This window comes from Lepidochelys olivacea (genome assembly GCF_965140295.1).
Source record: "Lepidochelys olivacea isolate rLepOli2 genome assembly, chromosome: 12".
NCBI lineage: Eukaryota > Metazoa > Chordata > Testudines > Cheloniidae > Lepidochelys > Lepidochelys olivacea.
In genome coordinates, this window is record NC_140422.1 from 17,397,728 (window position 1) to 17,416,562 (window position 18,835).

The 18,835-nt window shown below is 41.8% G+C and overlaps 1 protein-coding gene and 1 long non-coding RNA gene across 2 annotated transcripts in view; one reads left to right on the forward strand and one right to left on the reverse strand.

Moving 5' to 3' along the window:
• LOC311528758 overlaps positions 1-8,079 on the reverse strand; it is a 114,460-nt gene extending 106,381 nt beyond the window's left edge. Inside the window, exon 1 of the long non-coding RNA XR_014713687.1 lies at positions 7,540-8,079. This is a non-coding gene — a long non-coding RNA (uncharacterized lncRNA). The remainder of the gene's footprint in view (positions 1-7,539) is intronic.
• Positions 8,080-8,200: 121 nt separating this feature from the next.
• The window catches only part of N4BP1 (NEDD4 binding protein 1), a 36,774-nt gene continuing 26,139 nt past the window's right edge, over positions 8,201-18,835 (forward strand). Inside the window, exon 1 of the mRNA XM_084644721.1 lies at positions 8,201-8,582. Within this exon, the coding sequence (XP_084500847.1) occupies positions 8,337-8,582 (246 nt within the window). The 5' untranslated portion in view covers positions 8,201-8,336. The remainder of the gene's footprint in view (positions 8,583-18,835) is intronic.

Genomic DNA, 18,835 nt, shown 5'->3' on the forward strand with positions numbered 1-18,835 from the left:
CATGTTGGGCCAGTACATAGACCCTAACTGCTTCTCATGGCCAGAGATCAGTGTAGCATATAGACTTCTGGAACAAAGCCCCCTTTCTTTCAAGCATGCCCCCCCACGTCAGCTTGCCTATACTGGAATGATCCTCCTAGGGCAGGATACGGAGGACCTAAGGTCAGATTCCATCAACAATACACCACTAAGTGAACATAGTACATCCAAGTATCTGGACAAATAACTGCAGCCCAGTTATTGGGCCAGATACTTGGATAATTCCTGTTTGGAAAGTAATTCCTGACCTCAGCCTATTTGAGAAAAAAATCCCATTTGAGCTGCAAGTGGAAAAACAATGTTTACTATGCTAAGTCTAGATTTGAATAAACTATAAGCACAATAATATTTAAAAGTTTTTAACTTCCCACATTACAACTTCGGCAAGAATATTTCCTTCACTGACATTTTCTGAAACTGCAACAAGGTGTAGTCATTTTAAACTCATTTATAGTGTAGTAATTAAGTTCATAACATTTGCGTGCAACATTTCAGCTAAATTTGGGGCAGCTACTCCTAAAAGCCAAGAGATTTGTATTACAGTGACAACCCAAGAACATCACTTGTCATTCTTGCAAGTAATTTAATAGTGTTTAATTCCCTCGTAATGAAGGTTATATTCCTCCATTATCATTTATTTGTCAACCATTCAAATGAAGCCAGAATATTTTAAAACACCACTGTGCATAGACCAAATAGTGTTGAAAACTTTAAAATGACTCATAATCACACAGCTAAATATTTACATTAAAAAACTCTCTTCTGGAATACTTCCCAGTCTCACTAATAGTCTTTGCCAGCACACCTGCAGCTTTTTGTAACTAATTAAGGAACTCCAGCACACACATTCAAAAATGCCTCAAAAACAGATGCAGACTCCATTAATTAAAAAAAAGCTAACACCAGCTTCAGCAATTGCTGAGTCTATAACTGGAAAATGTGCTTTCCCCCCCCCTTTTTAAAAATTCAGTGATTTTCAAAAAAAACATTCAGCTTTTGTGGGGCAGGGAGAGGTAATAAATCAACTGCTTTTGAAACAGAAGGGACAAACTCAGCTTAGTCAAAAGAACTGTCCTAATTACTAAACCTACACTTTATGTTTAATCATTTATATAAACTTGTGCTCTTGGAATCAAAGAAGTAACATCACTGTCTAAAGCAGAGCATATTATACACTAGGGTCACTACAGTCTAGCTCTAGCCATAAGCTCCATGCAGGCAACATCTCCTTGCCTACAAACCAACCAGCTCCACATGAGCATACAGGTCAGCAGTGAGCTCAGTGTGGACACGATTGGAAACCTGAACAATTCAGGCTTCTTCATGCAGCTCTGTGAATCTACCTCAGTCTTTTTTTTTTCTTTTTAATCTATTTTTGCTTTTAGCTTTTTTTATTTCTAAAATCTGGAGACCTTCAATGAATACAAGTCCTCAGAACCTCCCAAGGAGGACTTGATAGAGCCATTGGAGGGGTAGGGAGAGAGGTAGCAGATAATCAGGATTGGAGTGTGTTAGAAAAGTCTAAATCTTTTCATTTCTTGGCCACATGGGTCATCATGCCTGATGTATCATTCCCAGAAAAATTGGGCAACCATAAAATTTATTGGATTGGTGCAGATTTAATCTTAGTTTCCTCTCAGCACAGTCACACCAAGTAATTGGGTACATATTTGTGTTTTAGGCCCTGATCCTGCAAACATTCACATATCTGTTTAACTTTATGCATGTGAGTAGTCCTACTGGACTCAGTGACACTATCCACGTGCATAAAGTTATATGCTCGTGTGTAAGTGTTCGCCAGGATCAGGGCAGTATTTGTTAAGGGTATCATCAAATCTGGACTGGCTTGTTGAACAGCTTTTCTGTCAAGACTCTAAAGGGGGATTTTGGAAGTGAGTCTCCACTCCATGCTGTGTCAAGCAACAGCCCATCCTCCATCAAGTATCTCTCTCAGGTGTAAATATTTCAGGCTGGGAGCCTAAAGTTCATTTTCCATGATCATTTGTGCAGCCAAAACTCAATTGCTGGAATGCCCATGGAAAGCACACAGGCGTGTAGCATGGTTGAAGCTAGTTAATTTTTTCAGTTTCAGAAAATGTATGTCAAAAATGTTTTGTGGTATTTTCCCAGCTCTAATATAAATAATTGATAACTTGGCATTCATCTCACATATATTCCTGCTTTTGGATAATTCCTAAAATGTCCTAGCGGTACAAGCTCCTTCTGGTTCTCCATGTGGAAATCCAGGAGCAGGAGAAGGATATGGTTGGTGTCCTCTACTAACTGGAGACAGATAATAAATAAATAATACATAGAGGGCTCCGTCCCTCAAACCTATGGGATGCAGCTACAGAGACAGGGAAGTTCTCCTCTTGCTAACAGCCCCCTCAATGATGAGAGTTTACTGTGGAAATTCTTTGTAATGCATTCTTTACTTTTTCAACAAATGGTCATTGTTAATAAAGTATATGATAAAATAATACAAGAATTTGCTCAGATTCTGAATCTGGTTCAAGTACAGTTCTGGGCCTGAGATAGGAAGTTAAGATCTCAGTTCAAACTTCTCTGTCATGGTAGGGGTGTACTACAGACCACCTAACCTGGAAGAAGAGGTGGATGAGGCTTTTTTTAAAAAATTAACAAAATCATCCAAAGCACAGGACTTGGTGGTGATGTGGGACTTCAACGACACAGACATCCGTTGGGAAAACAACACAGCAGGGCACAAATTATCCAACAATTTTTTATTTCAGAAGGTGGAGAAAGCTAGTAGGGAAGAGGCTGTTCTAGATTTGATTTTGACAAATAGGGAGGAACTGGTTGAGAATTTGAAAGTGGAAGGCAGCTTGGGTGAAAGTGATTATGAAATGATAGTGTTCATGATTCTAAGGAGTGGTAGGAGGGAGAACGGGCAAAATAAAGACAATGGATTTCAAGAAGGCAGACTTTATCAAACTTAAGGAGTTGGTAGGTAAGATGACATGGGAAGCAAGTCTAAGGGGAAAAAACAATTGAAGACAGTCGGCAGTTTTTCAAAGAGACATTATTAATGGCACAAAAGCAAACTATTCCACTGCGTAGGAAAGATAGGAAATATGGCAAGAGACCACCTTCGCTTAACCAGGAGACCTTCAGTGATCTAAAAATCAAAAAAGAGGCCTACAAAAAGTGGAAACTAGGTCAAATTACGAAGGATGAATATAAACAAAAGTATGTAGGGACAAAATTAGAAAGGCCAAGGCACAAAACGAGATCGAACTAGCTACAGACATAAAGAGTAACAAGAAAACATTCTACAAATACATTAGAAGCAAGAGAAAGACCAAGGACAGGGTAGGCCCATTACTCAATGAGGGGGGGGGAAATAATCACAGAAAATGCAGAAATGGCAGAGGTGCTTAATGACTTCTTTGTTTCAGTTCTCACCAAGAAGGTCAGTGGTGATTGAATGTCTAACATAGTGAATGTCAGTGAAAATGAGGTAAGATCAGAGGCTAAAATAGGGAAAGAACAAGTCAAAAATTACTTAGACAAGTTAGATGTCTTCAAGTCACCACGGCCTGACGAAATGCATCCTAGAATACTCAAGGAGCTGACTGAGGAGACAGCTGAGCCATTAGCGATTATCTGTGAAAAGTCATGGAAGACAGGAGTGATTCCAGAAGACTGGAAAAGGGCAGATATAATGCCAATCTATAAAAAGGGAAATAAGGACACCCTGGGAAATTACAGACCAGTCAGCTTAACTTCAGTACCTGGAAAGATAATGGAGCAAATAATTAAGCAATCAATTTGCAAACATCTAGAAGATAAATACGATAAGTAACAGTCAACATGGATTTGTCAAGAAAAAATCGTGTCAAACAAACCTGGTAGCTTTTTTTGACAGGGTAACAAGCCTTGTGGATAATGGGGAAGCAGTAGACATGGCATATCTTGACTTTAGTAAAGCTTTTGATACTGTCTCACATGACCATCTCATAAACAAACTAGGGCAATACAACCTAGATGAAGCTACTATAAGGTGGGTGCAAAACTGGTTGGAAAACCATTCCCAAAAAGTAGTTATCAGTGGGTCACAGTCATGCTGAAAGGACATAACAATTGGGGTCCCACAGGGATCAGTTCAGGGTCCGGTTCTATTCAATATCTTTATCAATGATTTAGATAATGGCATAGAGAGTACACTTATAAAGTCTGCAGATGATACCAAGCTGGGAGGGGTTGCAAGTGCTTTGGAGGATAGGATTAAAATTCAAAATGATCTGGAAAAAGTGGAGAAATAGTCTGAAATAAATAGGATGAAATTCAATAAGGACAAATGCAAAGTACTCTATTTAGGAAGGAACAATCAGTTGCACACATACAAAATGGGAAATGACTGCCTAGGAAGAACAATGAGGAGTCCTTGTGGCACCTTAGAGACTAACAAATTTATCTGAGCATAAGCTTTTGTGGGCTAAAACCCACTTCATCAGATGCATGGAGTGAAAAATACAGTAAGCAGTATATATATACACAGCACATGAAAAGATGGGAGTAGCCTTACCAAGTGGGGAGTGAATGCTAATGAGGCCAATTCAATTAAGGTGGAAGTGGCCCATTCTCAGCAATTGACAAGAAGGGGTGAAGATCAAGAGAGGGAAAATTACTTTTTTAATGCTAATGAGGCCAATGCAATCAAAGTGGATGTTAGCCATTTCCAACAGTTGACAAGAAGGTGTGAGTATCAGCAGAGGGAAAATTACTTTTTGTAGTGAGTACTGCGAAAGGGATCTTGGGGTCATAGTGGAATATAAGCTAAATATGAGTCAACAGTGTAACGCTGCTGCAAAAAAAAGCTAACATCATTCTGGGATGTATTAGCAGGAGAGTTGTAAGCAAGAAACAAGAAGTAATTCTTCCACTCTACTCCGCACTGATTAGGCCTCAACTGGAGTATTGTGTCCAGTTCTGGGAGCCACATTTCAGGAAAGATGTGGACAAATTGGAAAGTCCAGAGAAGAGCAAGAAAAATGATTAAAGGTCTAGAAAGCACGACCTATGAGGGAAAATTGAAAAAAACTGGGTTTGTTTAGTCTGGAAAAGAAAAGACAGAGAGGGGACATGATAACAGTCAACAAATACATAAAAGTTATTACAAGGAGGAGGGAGAAAAATGGTTCTTCTTCACCTCTGTGGATAGGACAAGAAGCAATGGCCTTAAATTGCAGCAAGGGTGGTTTAGGTTGGACTTTAGGAAAAACTTCGTAACTGTCAGGGCAGTTAAGCACTGAAATAAATTGCCTATGGAGGCTGTAGAATCTCCATCATTGGAGATTTTTAAGAGCAGGTGAGACAAACATCTGTCAGGAATGCTAAAGATAATACTTATTCCTGCCATGAGTGCAGGGGACTGGACTAGATGGCCTCTCAAGTTACCCTCCAGTCCTATGATTCTATGAATCTCCATATTACAAGGGAGATCAGTTGTGAGCTATAATTTCAAGTGAATACAAAATAAATCTCTGCTGTAACCTACAGGTTTTATCTAGCTTTGAGTTACAGCCATGTGAAAAAAAGTTCCTTTAGGTTCCATCTGAAGCCATAAATCAACCCAGATTTGCCTCACACTAGACGCATGTTTGCAAACCTCAGCAGACCTTTTGACAAAACTAGCTTTCATTTCAATTTGTGATGGCCCCTGAAACTAAATCTCTGTTCCTTCAGACATTTAGGGTATGTCTACATTGCAAACAACAAACCTGTGGCACCAAGTCTCAGAGTCCAGATCAACTGACTGGGCTCAGGCTGTGGGGCTAAAAATAGCAATGTAGATGTTCAGGCTTGGGCTGGAGCCTGGGCTGACAGACCCTCCATGTTTTCTGGGTTTCAGAGCCCAGGCCCAAAGGTCTACACTGCTATCTTTAGCCCAACAGTCCAAACCCTGCAAGCCCAAATCTATTTGACCCTGGCTCTGATACTCAGCGCCATGGGTTTTTCTTTACAGTATAACCATACCCTTACACATCTGTGTAAAATTAAGTATATGCATAACTGTTTGCAGGATCACAGCCTAAGAGTCCATACAATGCTGGTTTTTTCTACCTCTAATTTCATATGCTATTTTAGACTAGAAATTAAAAACAAACAAAAGAAATTTCTGCTTGTACTGAGCATTATAATCTCACATGCTACTTAATTTTTAATGAACAGGGCCATGTTCTCTGAGAACTTTATTACAAGCTTGCATTGGCTTCAGTAAGAAGGCTCACATCATTGTATGCTACAAACCACATTTAATATAATATTAACTGTTTTAATGTATTGTCCATTTAACCCTTGGATCAAAACTTTTAAATGCAAAGCACTGAGAAACACAGTATGACAAAATATACCACAAAGAAATAAATTAATAAAGTCTCAAGAAGGGATCACTTTGTTTATGAAACAATTAAGCCTTTGGTTGTGTTGAGTCATCTACAAAATGTACAGCAGACTGCACAGCTAGATCTCAAAACATTTGCTTTTGGACTTTGTAATGATATTCTTCTCTATCTCAGGTTTCAGAGTAGCAGCTGTGTTAGTCTGTATCCGCAAAAGAAAAGGAGGACTTGTGGCACCTTAGAGACTAACCAATTTATTTGAACATAAGCTTTCATGAGCTACAGCTCACTTCATCGGATGCATATCTCAGCTGCTTGTAAATTCGGGGGAGAAAACCTGGATTTGTGCTGGAAATGGCCCAGCTTGATTATCATACACATTGTAAGGAGAGTGATCACTTTAGATAAGCTATTACCAGCAGGAGAGTGGGGGGGGGAGAGAAAACCTTTTGTAGTGCTAAACACCCATTTTTTCATGGTTTGTGTGTATAAAAAGATCTTCTGTACTTTCCACAGTATGCATCCGATGAAGTGAGCTGTAGCTCACGAAAGCTTATGCTCAAATAAATTGGTTAGTCTCTAAGGTGCCACAAGTACTCCTTTTCTTTTTGATAATAAAACTTCCTACTTTCCATTCATGATTACCAGAGCTTGCACTAGCTGCATTTGAACAACAGATGGCACCAAATCATTTCAGGAAGTCAGCCAGAGATGTAATCGGTTTGTTTGTTACAAAACGTAGCATCACGAAATAAAAACAAAATGCAGCTATGCAAGCTAAAGGAAAGAAGAGTCCCCCTGGAAATAGTCTGTGTTCAGGAGCCTAGAATTTCATCTTTAGCAGGGTCTGTTTGTGCTAGGAATTACCTCCTTTATCTGCTCAAAGTCTGACACCATACACCTGGTTTCACACACTTTTTTTTTTTTTTTGCCAAACCACAGGCTGTTGTTGGTCAATGAGGCAAGCTTTGGAGCTGACAGAGAGCTCTTCTGAAAAAGCTTCTCTCTCTCTCACCAACAGAAGTTTGGTCTAATAAAAAAAACATTACCTCACCCACCATGTCTCAAAAAAATCGCAAGAGCTGGTTTAAAAGCTACAAGCATTTCTCTGTAACTATGAGGGGCAGGAACTTACTTTTCTCTTAAATGAAAGCTGAGATTCTGAAGTAATCACATGACTCCAAGAACTGGGACTTTAAAGGGCGGGAGGAAACCCACCAAATATGGTGAGTCTCAGAATAAACTATGGGAGCTGAGGCCACGGTTTACTTTTCCAGAAAAGGCTCCCCTGCGCTCACACACAAACACTGCTGCTTCATCGTTCTCCTTCACAAGGCAATTTCCATGCCCCTCTCAGCAGCCTGCCTTGGAGCTCGGCAGCCCGAGCCAGCGTCGAACTATTCGCAGCCCAAGTGCAAGGCAAGGCGGTTTGTCATCTGCCCCAGGAAGGATTTTTTTTTCCCCAGTCACTCTGGGCAGGTGCCGAAGGGAGAGCCTGGGGCAGGGCTGAGCTTCCACTGAAAGGAGCAGGGGAATTTTTGAGGACGTTACCGGTGACGTTCCTGTTTTGCGTTCCCCTGAAGGGCGGGGGAAGGGCGTTTCTCTCAGTAAACATGGCTCGTATCGATGCAGCGTAGGGCAGGGCGCTCGTTTTGCCCTCAGTAAAGATGGCAGAGAGACGTCTCGCCCATAACAAAGATGATCGCCACGCGTCGTTTTCTCGGAGGGGTAGCGGGCGGCCCCTGCCTCACAAAGTGGACGGCGGTTGAGTGATTGGTCGGAGTCAGGCGCCCCGCGCGGAGCTTGCGTCGCAGACGGATGACGTGTCTGTCCCGCCGTGATGAGGGCAGCAGGGGTTTCCCCGCTGGTGTTGTTGTCCCTGGGGTGCGGAACTATGGGAGGCAATAGCGCAGGGTTCCCTGGCCGGCTCTGATGGCGGCGCCCGGAGCGGCCGACGGCCCCGTGCCGGTGCTAGACGAGTTCACGGCTCCGGCGGAGAAGAGCCGCTTCCTGGAGAAGAGTCGAGGCCGCATTCAGAGCCTGTTCGGGGTGCGGCTCGCCGTGCTGGGGGCGCCGGGAGGCTGGTGCCCCTCGGGACAGACCCCTGGCTCGGGCCCGGCCACTGACAGGATCTGGCTGCGGCTCTCTGGGGACAAGGAGACCGTGCGCAGCGCCAAGGTAACGAGGGGTGGGGTCGGCGCCTCAGGTACATCGGCCCCTTGGATGCTCCTAGCGAGGGGTCCGCCCGCGCTCCCGGAACTCCCCTCACCTGTCTTCCTCCCGGCTTCCCCTCTCTTAATCCACCCCCTCCCCCGGCTCCTGACCGGGCTCCCTGCGGTGTTGGACCCCTTGTGAGAGCAAAGCTGGCTCACAGCCACGCTCTGGCTGGCGGGGAGACGGGCCCTGTACAGCGCTGAGCACGTTGTCAGCGTCAGAATGATGATGCTTTTGTTGAGTCTCTGCTGGCCACACAGGAAGGAGGGGGGTGGAGGGGACACTTCAGCACAGACTAGGGCCGGTTATGTTTTACACGTGGTTGCCTGAGCTTAGTTATTTTTTAAATAGTCCCGGAGAGAAGGTGGTGGTTGAGGTGTAATGTGGACTGTATACAGGGAGTGGGAGCATGAGGTTCAGACATTGGGGCATATTCCAATAGTTGAGAACCTCTGCCACTCTTATGGAGGATAAAACTGATTCTTGATCTATGGCCTGGTCTACATTTGAAATGTAGGTCAACATAGCTGTGTTTCTCAGGGGTGTGAAAAAATCCACACCCTGAACTCTGTAGTTATGCTGACCTAACCCCAAGTGTAGATGCAGCTAGGTTGAATGCTTCTGTCCACCTAATGACCATTGTTCAGGCAGGTGGTGATCCTAAAGCCATAAAAAATCTCTTCCATCCCTGTAAGCTGGATCTAAACGATGAGTAAGGCCAGGGATGAGCTGTCAAAATCTTAACAACCGGTTCCCTCCTCAGCCCATGAGGGGGTAGATGCCCACCCCCGCCCCCCTGGGACTTCTGCCCCATCCAACCCCCTCGTGTTCCTTGATGCCCCCCTGGGACCCCTGCCCCATCCATCCCCTTCCTCTGTCCCCTGACTGCCCCCAGAACCGAGCAGGAGGGTCTCTTGGGCTACCATAGTGGGTGCCCACCCTGCCCCTAAGAGACAGAGGGACCTGCCGGGGGACGAGGTGGGGAGTCCCAGTGGTGCTTACCTGGGGCAGCTCCCAGGAAGCATCTAGCAGGTCCTTCTGGCTCCTAGGGGCGGGGTAGCGTAGCAGTCGCTCCCCTCATTGATCACATAACAAGTTGCGCCTTAGGCGCCAACTCAATGCGTGCTCCGGGATTGGAGCACCCACAGGGAAAATTTGGTGGGTGCAGAGCCCCCACCGGCAGCTCCCCGCTCCCGGCCCCAGCTCACCTCCACTCCCCTCCTCCCCTGAACATGTGGCCCCACTCTGCTTCTCCACTGCCCCCCAGCTTCCTGCGAATCAGCGGTTCATGTGGGAAGCCTGGGAGGGCTGAGAAGCAGGCGGTGGCTTCGCACTCAGGCCCAGGGAGGTGGAGGTGAGCTGGGGAGGGGAGCAGTTCCCCTGCGTGCCCCCCCCCCGGGTTACCTGCTGCGGTGCAGGCAGCAGAGCGGGGCCACACGTTCAGGGGAGGAGGCAGAGCGGAGGTGAGCTGGGGCCAGGTACGGGGTGGGGAGCTGCCGGTGGCTGCTCTGCACCCACCAAATTTTCTCCTTGGATGCTCCAACCCCGGAGCACCCATGGAGTCTGCGACTAAGGCGCCACTTTTCACAGGGACAACCGGTTCTAAAACGGCTTCTAAATTTAACAACCGGATAACTGGCTCCATCTCACCACTGGGTAAGGCCCTCAATTTACAGTTTTTATGATGTTTCCTGGGGATTTAAAAAACGGGTGTAATTCAGTACAAAAAATTAAATTTTCTGGGTGAAATATTGGGGATAGGAGGATAGAAAAAAGCAACAGAGTAAGAGTATTAAAAGTAAAAGAAGTTTAATGCTGTCACTTAGTTAACTGTACATTGACAGTATATACATATATGTGCAGGTGTATGTTGCCTTACTTTAACAGACAGATTCATGTTGCATCTAGACTAATTTATTAACATAAACACATCTACCCAATGCAGTGTATTGGATTTTCTTAACATAATCAGTATTTTCATGTACTTACGTTGTCAAAATTCAGATGAAAATCAGTAAATAATAATAACTTAATAATAGCTTTTATAAAACCTGGGAATTTTTCAGTAAAAACTAAAAATGAAGTTAACTATTGAGTTATGCTGGCATATAGCTATGGCGCCTTAGCTATGCTACTATAGTTCCAGCAGTATAGACGTGGCCTTAGTGTATGTTTGTATTGATGTAACATAAACAGCTATGGATCAGCCGTACCTTACCTCAGATAGCTTTAGATTGAGTATTTGTGCATGAAGGGAGGAGGCGGAAGATACAGAAATAAAATACATCCGTATAAAAAGAACTCCAACTCAGACACTGACCTGTCCTAACAAGTTGGTGTGTTCAGATTGCCAGTGCATTGTTTTTTGTGCCACTGTTTATATGAGTGAGAAATAAGGAATCAAACATTATAAGGCTCTGTCAACACGAAAGTATAGCCCTGCTGTCACACAATTGTGAAAAATGGCTGTGTCCTAAGTATTTTATCAGTTTTATCATTTATCAGTTTCTTCTAGACTGTGCAGGCAGGAAAAAAACAAAACAAGAACCATATTCTAATCATGTTAAGAAATGTTTTAGTCAGCATGGTTTTTACCATGCACGCAACTTGATTTCTCCTTGAGAGCTATCTTACAGTCATGCTGCAACCATAATAATTTAGTTTCTTCTTGGGGGCTATGTGGATGGTAAAAAAATATGTTGACTAAAACATGTTTTCTTAATGTGATTAGAATATAGTTCTTGTTTTGTTTTCCTGCCTGCACAGTCTAGAAAAATCTGTTATGAAGTGGTTATGCTCCAGCCATGTTATACAGTTGTTTTAAACATGTCTATTTTCATGGCATTTTTGTAGCCTAAGGCCCTGTTTATCATTGCATTGAATGGTGTTAACACAGTTCTTCCTAGAAGAATGCTAACAGTTTGACATTGCTAATACCTCTTCAGCATCAGAGCAGACAGAGCCTATGTGATTTCATCAGTTTAGTTTTTGGAATAGATGGCAACTTATCCAATTAAAAAGCAAAAAAATGAGTTATGCTAAGCCAGGAAAAGGCTAGCTAGTCTTTCCTGTTCATACATTCTCTGATATTTTGGAGTGTTGGGTATGACACTAACTGATGTGAAACAATTTCCTAAGACAGGTTTCAGAGTAACAGCCGTGTTAGTCTGTATTCGCAAAAAGAAAAGGAGTACTTGTGGCACCTTAGAGACTAACCAATTTATTTGAGCATAAGCTTTCGTGAGCTACAGCTCACTTCATTGGATGCATACTGTGGAAAATACAGAAAATGTTTTTATACACACAGACCATGAAAAAAATGGGTGTTTATCACTACAAAAGGTTTTCTCTCCCCCCACCCCACTCTCCTGCTGGTAATAGCTTATCTAAAGTGATCACTCTCCTTACAATGTGTATGATAATCAAGGTGGGCCATTTCCAGCAGAAATCCAGGTTTTCTCCTCCACCCTCACCCCACCCCACTCTCCTGTTGGTAATAGCTTTTTTTCATGGTCTGTGTGTATAAAAACATCTTCTGTATTTTCCACAGTATGCATCCAATGAAGTGAGCTGTAGCTCACGAAAGCTTATGCTCAAATAAATCTCTTAAGAGTGGTTTTGTAATCAAATTTCTTTGGCAAACTTTTCGGGGGTGCAACTACAATGTTGCAATTGGCATTACTCCAATAGTTAATGACATGAACCTGACAACGGTAGCCCATTTGAGGCATGTGAGGAGAATGGCACATTGAGCATCATACTTTTTGCAGACTGGTTCCAAAACAAATTAATTCCTGTTGTGTTTCTCCTCCTCGTATTAATAGAGATTCTTAGCACCTATTCCTAGGTCTAATTCAAATAATTTTAGCTTTACATTTTAGTTCTTAAAGTTTAATTCTTTAGCGGTGGAACTGCAGAATAATTTATTTCAATTAAGTCTATGAATGATTTATAGATTGAAAAAGCCACCAACTCTCAGAAGCTTAATGTTTTTACTATTTTTTATATAACAGGAACCCTAACAGGATCAGCATCGCATTGTCCCATGTGTTTTCAGAAAAATTGAGTTTTCTTTGAACATTGTGGATGAGCTAGTCATTCTGTAAAAACTGCTTTCAAGAAAAAAATAATTTGTTGTGCTTGTAAATGTGCTAGTCATAACACTAGAAATTTAACTGCTCTAGTTACTTATTCTGTAAATAAAACACATGCAGGGGAAAAGCCAATGGTCCTCTAATGTGCCTTCACTTTGAGCATGATAATTATCCACTACTTTATACCTCAAAAGCAGTGATACTCGGACCTCAGTGGTTCAGGAACCAAATTAGCCATCAACATTACCCAAATGAATTGGGTAGTGTGAATTCTTCCTTTCATTTACTATAGTATTATATATTCATATTTAAACAGTATGACAGGGAAATATTTAGTTTATATTATTCTCACAGCAAAATGACTGATCATGTATTATTATTTTATCAACTACAACTGGTTAATAACATAGTAAAAGCATCCTGATTGGTTAATAATTTAGGTTAATAATTAAATCACGCCGTGTTTTAATATGTGCTGCAAAGAGCCATTTGTGACTCTCAAACCTCAGTCTGAATATCACTGCTCCAAATAAATCCTTGGCTTCTCTATGGAAACTACCAAAAAAAGTGCCAGTTGAGGTTCTGGGTGTTATATGACCTTTTAATTCTTTCTTTAACTGAGGCAACAAATTGTCAGCATTTTAACCACAAAGTTGCCTAGATCTGCTCTAGGCAGGATTAGATGACACAGTGGTTAAAACTCTGTCATCTGGTGGACACTGATATGCCTGGACCCGACAATGAGAAGCATCACGGAGGAAGCCATACAGGATGTGGCCAGAAAACGCATCACCAGGGCCTCCTCCAAGCAGGATGTCGCCACTTACCTCAGTGGCTCCCTGGGCTCCCACGACCAGGGCGTGGATCTGGACCTCATAGCCCTGGGCGCATGGGACCCCCACAACAAGCCGGTACTGAGAGCGTGCGGAGTCGGTGGCCGCTACGCCTGGCTCTTGAGACAGTTCATTGTGTCCGACACCATCAGGTGGTCCAGAGACATCTACACGGAACACATCACAGGACATTGCCAGTACCTGGTTGAGTAACTGAGAACACCGACCAGGGAAATAACCCACTTCCTTCCCTGATGAACTGAGGGACGCACCCCACCCATGTACTTATTCTCTACACCAATACTGACTTGGACTCTTAATACATTCCATGGGTGGCGTACCTGAACCCACTTATCCAGTGATGCTTTAAAAACTCCTACACCCCAGTCTGGATCTGTGCTGGTTAATGGGATATGTATGTACCTCGTGAAACTTGTAACCAATACTTGCAATCCCCCATAACCCAAGCCCGACCCCAAATGTACAGTACCTTCCCTCTTAACTTGTGTAAATTTGATTTTAAACATTAACTTTAATAAAAAAATTTCTTGGAAAAACTTGACATGCTAGTATAGACGCAGCCACAGAGGTGATGGTATTGATTTTCAATTATTATTAGCTGTAACTATTGAAAATTAATTTGTACCTCCTAGTTCATGGAGTCCATGTAAAGAATCTGCCATTTATATTTAAAAGAGAGAGCACTTTAGTTTGTTTTGGAAGAATTTGACCAGCTCATTATAGGTGGAAGTGTCTAGTGTTAAGAACTGTATTCATGACTAATTGATATGTTGCTGAGATTTATAGGTATAGTAACAGAAATACTTTTGGTTAAGGAAAGCTGAGCTCCAATGAAAACCCATTAAATGTTTTGCTCAATTCTGAGTAACATATATTGCAAAAAATGATAGAGGAAGGACTCTTCTCAACCCAAATGCTGAGTTTACCCATTGATCATGAACTTTATGAGTAGACTATACATAGATACTGTGCACACAAAGTGAGTAATGCATAGAGTTTTAGCTCTGATACACTGCCTGACTACTAGGTAATGTAAGTTTGAATATATCTGCTCATTTTAGTTTCATGGTAAAACGAATCAGGGAATAAAATGTTAAGAGTTCAACTATGATAGTCTTCTGCAACAACTTGGATAGAGCAAAAATGTAGAATAAAACAATGATTATTAAATACTTCAAATTGTAAACCCAATCACAGTTTGCTAGTATAATCAAAAATGACTTACATTTTGCATAATATTTACAGTATCCATTAAATAACTGACCTGAAAATTATTTATTTGATCAGATGACTTAAAAATTGGAAATGGATAACAGAACGTAGCCCAGGTGGGTGATAACAAAAGTTACTGTTTGATGGCATCCAATGAAGTGAGCTGTAGCTCACGAAAGCTTATGCTCAAATAAATTTGTTAGTCTCTGAGGTGCCAAAAAGTACTCGTTTTCTTTTTGCGGATACAGACTAACACAGCTGCTACTCTGAAACATGTGTGGAATGAGTTAGTGGTTATAATCAACACAGATGTTGACAGTCTCAGTGAGAAGCCAAGTATCTGAGTGAGCCTTGTAGATCCCTCCAAGTCAAGATTTGAAAGGATATTGGCTGGGCAGTGTGCGTAATTGTGCATTGCCATTGCCTTACTAAAAACAAAGAACTTCAGGCTCCAGGTCTGTCAATCACAAGCAGTAAAGTCACTTCAGAAAGCATTTTCTCTACTTTATATGACTTTTAAGAATCTTTCCAGATACTGAATATCTCACTTTCATTGCCATTTTATTAATATTTTTACGGGGGAGGGGACTCTTTTTTTTTTGTGCAGGCCAGAAAAACTACTTGCCTCCTTCAGCTTATGTTACAGCAGCAGTTTGTACTACTGTGTAGTCTTACAACATCCAATCCTTAAAACCGTGTTGATGAGAATCAAAGATGGCACAAGGCAGTTACACTGTTCATCACATAATACTTATTTTCCGTTCCATTCAAAAGACAGTTTTTTCCAAAGTGGAGATAGAGAACAAAATTGGTTGGGTGTTTGCTCTTTTTATTTGTTTCTTGTTTTGTTGTAAGAGTGTTGCAAACCAATAAATCACAAGTGGCCTTTAAAATTACCAATGCTAATGCTGCTGCAGACTGAATTGCCAATATATTTTGTTCCAGTTACATGATGTAGCTTTAAAGCTGGAGGTTGTTGATTTGAATCTTGGTGGAATACTATTAATCATGTTAATGTGTAGAGTTAATACATGATGTTTCGAAGCCTGCAGGTATGCTGACTTCAGTAGTTTAGAAACTGGCTTCCTGGCATGATAGAACGTTAACTGTAGAAACAGAAGGCTTTCCTTGGTGGCTTTTACATATTTAGAACAAGGTTGTCTAAATTCTTGTCCAGACTTTCCAAGCTATGCAAGAATTGTAGCAAGGAGGAAGAGATGCGAAAAATCATTTATCTCCAGCAATAGATGCAACTGTGGTGTTTACTATGACTATCTGGATACTAAAACTAATTTTGTACATGAGCACTTTCACTTTTATTTTGAAAGATGTGATAAGTTGAAAATTAGACGTGCTTTTCTGAAGATGTCAGTGGACATGCTCACCTCCTCTGGCTCTCTATTAAGCACTATTTTACAGGTTATCATCCGTAACCACAGCTCTAATTATGGATGTTTAAGAAAATGGCTTGAACGCCAATTCTCTAAAACTGATCCTCACTTTTCTTAGTGGTGTGCAATATTAAATGTTTTGAAAAATCAGGCAATTGTAGTTTGGGTGTTATACTGATAAAATAAAAACTAGCAGGATCTTATTAAAGGGGAAAAGGCAAAATGCCACATTTATTGTGAATACAGAAAAAATCATAGTAAGCAGTTAGTTATAGCTATAACATGCCATTCAGTTTCATATTTACACACACACACACACACACACACACACAGGTTCTGCAAGGTTGTTATCATAGTTACCAGCCTGGACATGAAGAGGGAGCAGGGCCTTGTCAGATGCTCATCTCATGCTCCTGGAAGTTGGTTTGCAGAATCAGACCCCAAAGTTCTCAGGTTCTAGAGTCCATTTTTATAGGAATTTCTTCCTATGCCAGTCTATGGGAATTGCTTCATCATGCTGTTGCTGAATCAATCAGCAGATGGCACATTCTTGACGGCTCCGTGCTGCCAGATGTTATCTTGTTCTTTGGTTCTCCCATTCTTGAGGCTGTTGGGTGGATTCCAGTCTGTCCTCCAGGGGGTCCTCTGGTTATTTCCACTTGACGCCTTCTTCGGCCGATGGACACTGGATTCTTAGGCTGGCACCTCCTTGATCATTCGGTTATTATCCACACCAAGCATCCATCCACATACATCCTCTATCTCTATTTTAATCACAATTGTTAACAAAGCGAGATGAATACAACAAAAGGGCGGGGAGTCTCTGGGTACTGTTTCTGTTGTTAGAGTATTGCTTTGAGTCTCTCTCTGTGTGAGTAGTTGTTGTTACAAAGAATTGCTTTGAGAACAGACTGTCTTAGAATGTACTAACACAATTAGCAGCTTGCAAGTTTCACACATAGAGGGAGAGAAACAGTACCAAAAACCAAGAAACTTCTTAATTAGTAATACCCTGGAATTTAAACTATGGGGAATCAAACTCATTTGTGATTTTAATACAGAACTTCTTTAATATGATCCAACATGGGAGGTTAAAAGAGGTGGTCTGTGGAAAATGGAAGGGTAAGGCTTTTCTTATTAAATGGTTTTGAGAACCACTGCTGTGAAATAAGATAAATGTCTATCTTTAGTGCTAATTATTAGCATGAAATATAGCTCAAGACTAGGTAGGGATCCACAAAAGCCAAGATCAGTATAGTAGAGGCCTGGGTTGTGCACTGGCTGAAAAAAGGAAAGATAACTATGTACAAGAAAGAAACAAATACATAGAAATTATATTTAAACATCTCTGTGGAAGATAGAGAATTAATTAGACATGTCACCACTTTGATTCATACCCTTATTGTCTGAAGAGAAAAGAGAAATGCAAAAATTTACTGTATTGCTTCATTCTTTAAAACCGACATTGCAAAACACCCAGCTACGCTGGGAAGGTTAATGCAAGGTACTTTTTTTTTTAAGCAATACAAAAATAAAGGTTTGTCAGTCCATTGTGAGACTTGCTTTATTGCCACTGTAAGATTTAAAACTAACTTTAATGGCTGTCATTTGCAGAGGTGTTGTAGCCATGTTGGTCCCAGGCTATGAGAGACACAAGGGTGGGTGAGGTAATATCTTTTATTGGACCAACTTTTGTTGGTGAAAGAGACAAGCTTTTGAGAGCTCTTTGTAGCTCTTCTCTCCCCCATTGCCTCTTTAATGGATGTCATTCATTTTTCTGAAACAGAATTATATCCAGAAAAACCTGTGAAAAAACCATTAAAGTTTTGTGTTCAGCACTCTGTGCTTAGATTCCTCTGCCCTGTCCCCTCTTGCCCATTCTACCACCCTGTGCCTGACTTTTGCCCTGTCCTTCCCCTGTCCCCATCTCCCTCCCTCAGCTTCTGCCTGTGTCCCTTTATCTTAACTGTTTCCCTTTTTCCTCTCCCTGGTCTTCATCCTGATACCTTCTCCTGTCTCTTTTTTTTTTCTCCATCCCATCCCCCCCACCCCCCCCCACCTTCTCCTGTCTCTTTTTTTTTCTCCATCCCATCCCCCCTACCCCCCCCCCCCATTCTTCAATCCCTCTGTATTCAAATCAAGCTGCTCTCCTCCTTCACCTTGCTGTCTGAGTGAGAGCATTGAGAGATGTTCTGATTGCTCTTGGTTCCATTGTCTGCCATAGCAATAGCCCCTGGCATAGGGGAGGAGTATTTACAGGGAAAATCCTGCTCTGCCCCTACAGCCCTGGAATGGAGTATTCAGTTGCTGTGTAGGACAAGCACAAATCTTTTCAGGTCTGTATATAGGAACTGAGGATGAAGCCTGCTCAGTGCACATGGACTTCAGAGAACTTAGCTGCCAGTTCTAACAGGTTTCTACTGAGCATGTGCAAACCGGGTTTTGGGTTGTTGTTTTTTTTGTGTGTTTTTGAAATGTATAGCTTGGCCAGATTTGGGTGAATTTTCATGAAAATTACATCCCTGATATCAGAACAATCCTCCCTCCAAATTTCAAGTCCCTACTCCAAAATATGGAGGCACTAGATCATCTCAGTGAAATAATTATAGGATTTTTTTTTAAATAGCCAAAATATAATTTTCCCTAACCTCATTCTCAGAGATGGC